Below are 742 nucleotides of genomic sequence, written 5' to 3' on the forward strand. Positions count from 1 at the left end.
TCATTACGCCACAAATGATGTCCATGTGGCCATTCTCTTTCGAAAATGACATCAAACAGTTTCCTTTGTTTTGATCTGCTCATTGTAAGTTTAAGAAATGCCATTAGTCCTTTTGAGAGTTGGCTTGAACACAATAAAAGAAAAACACGCAACACTTCTCTTTGAAATACAGATATCGTTTTAAATATTATATATTTATATATGTACATTCATATAAAACAAATGTGAAGTGAACTTTCAATATTTTCACAGTTTTTAGAGCATTAGCTCTAACTTGAAAACAGGGGGCGTGGTGGCATGGTCAATGGAGATGATAGAAGTTAAATTAAAAAAAAAAAAAACACTGCCAAAATGTTCTTCAGCCACGATTTTCGATGCAAGAGGTAAATATATGGCATGATGTGTTGGAAGGTATAGGTTGTAGTTTCAAAGAGGCCGCTGATCTTATCAAGTGGTGTGCATGTGATTACTCTTGGATTTACTGACAAATTTCTTCTCCTTGACTCGCCGGTTTTGAAACCAGATGGTGACCTGACGCTCTGAGAGATTGGTGGCGGCCGAGATGCGTCTTCTCTTGTCTTTGGTGATGAACTTGCTGGCTGCATACTCTTTCTCCAGCTCCTTCAGCTGGATCTTGGTGTAAGGGACACGTTTTTTACGCCCACGTCGGTAACTGCTGACCTCAGGCTGTAGTGGCACAACATCTACAGGAAAAAGAGAAAAATATTAGACTATGCGCAAA

At 39.1% G+C, this 742-nt stretch overlaps 1 protein-coding gene across 1 annotated transcript in view; it reads right to left on the reverse strand.

Annotated features, from left to right (window-relative positions):
- Window positions 1-742, reverse strand: part of hoxc13a (homeobox C13a) — a 4,302-nt gene that overhangs the window by 461 nt on the left and 3,099 nt on the right. Inside the window, exon 2 of the mRNA XM_032521116.1 lies at window positions 1-704. This exon is cut by the window's left edge and continues 461 nt beyond it. Coding sequence (XP_032377007.1) covers window positions 448-704 — 257 coding nt within the window. The 3' untranslated portion in view covers window positions 1-447. The remainder of the gene's footprint in view (window positions 705-742) is intronic.

The sequence above is a fragment of the Etheostoma spectabile genome, chromosome 7 (genome assembly GCF_008692095.1).
Source record: "Etheostoma spectabile isolate EspeVRDwgs_2016 chromosome 7, UIUC_Espe_1.0, whole genome shotgun sequence".
NCBI classification, from domain to species: Eukaryota; Metazoa; Chordata; class Actinopteri; order Perciformes; family Percidae; genus Etheostoma; species Etheostoma spectabile.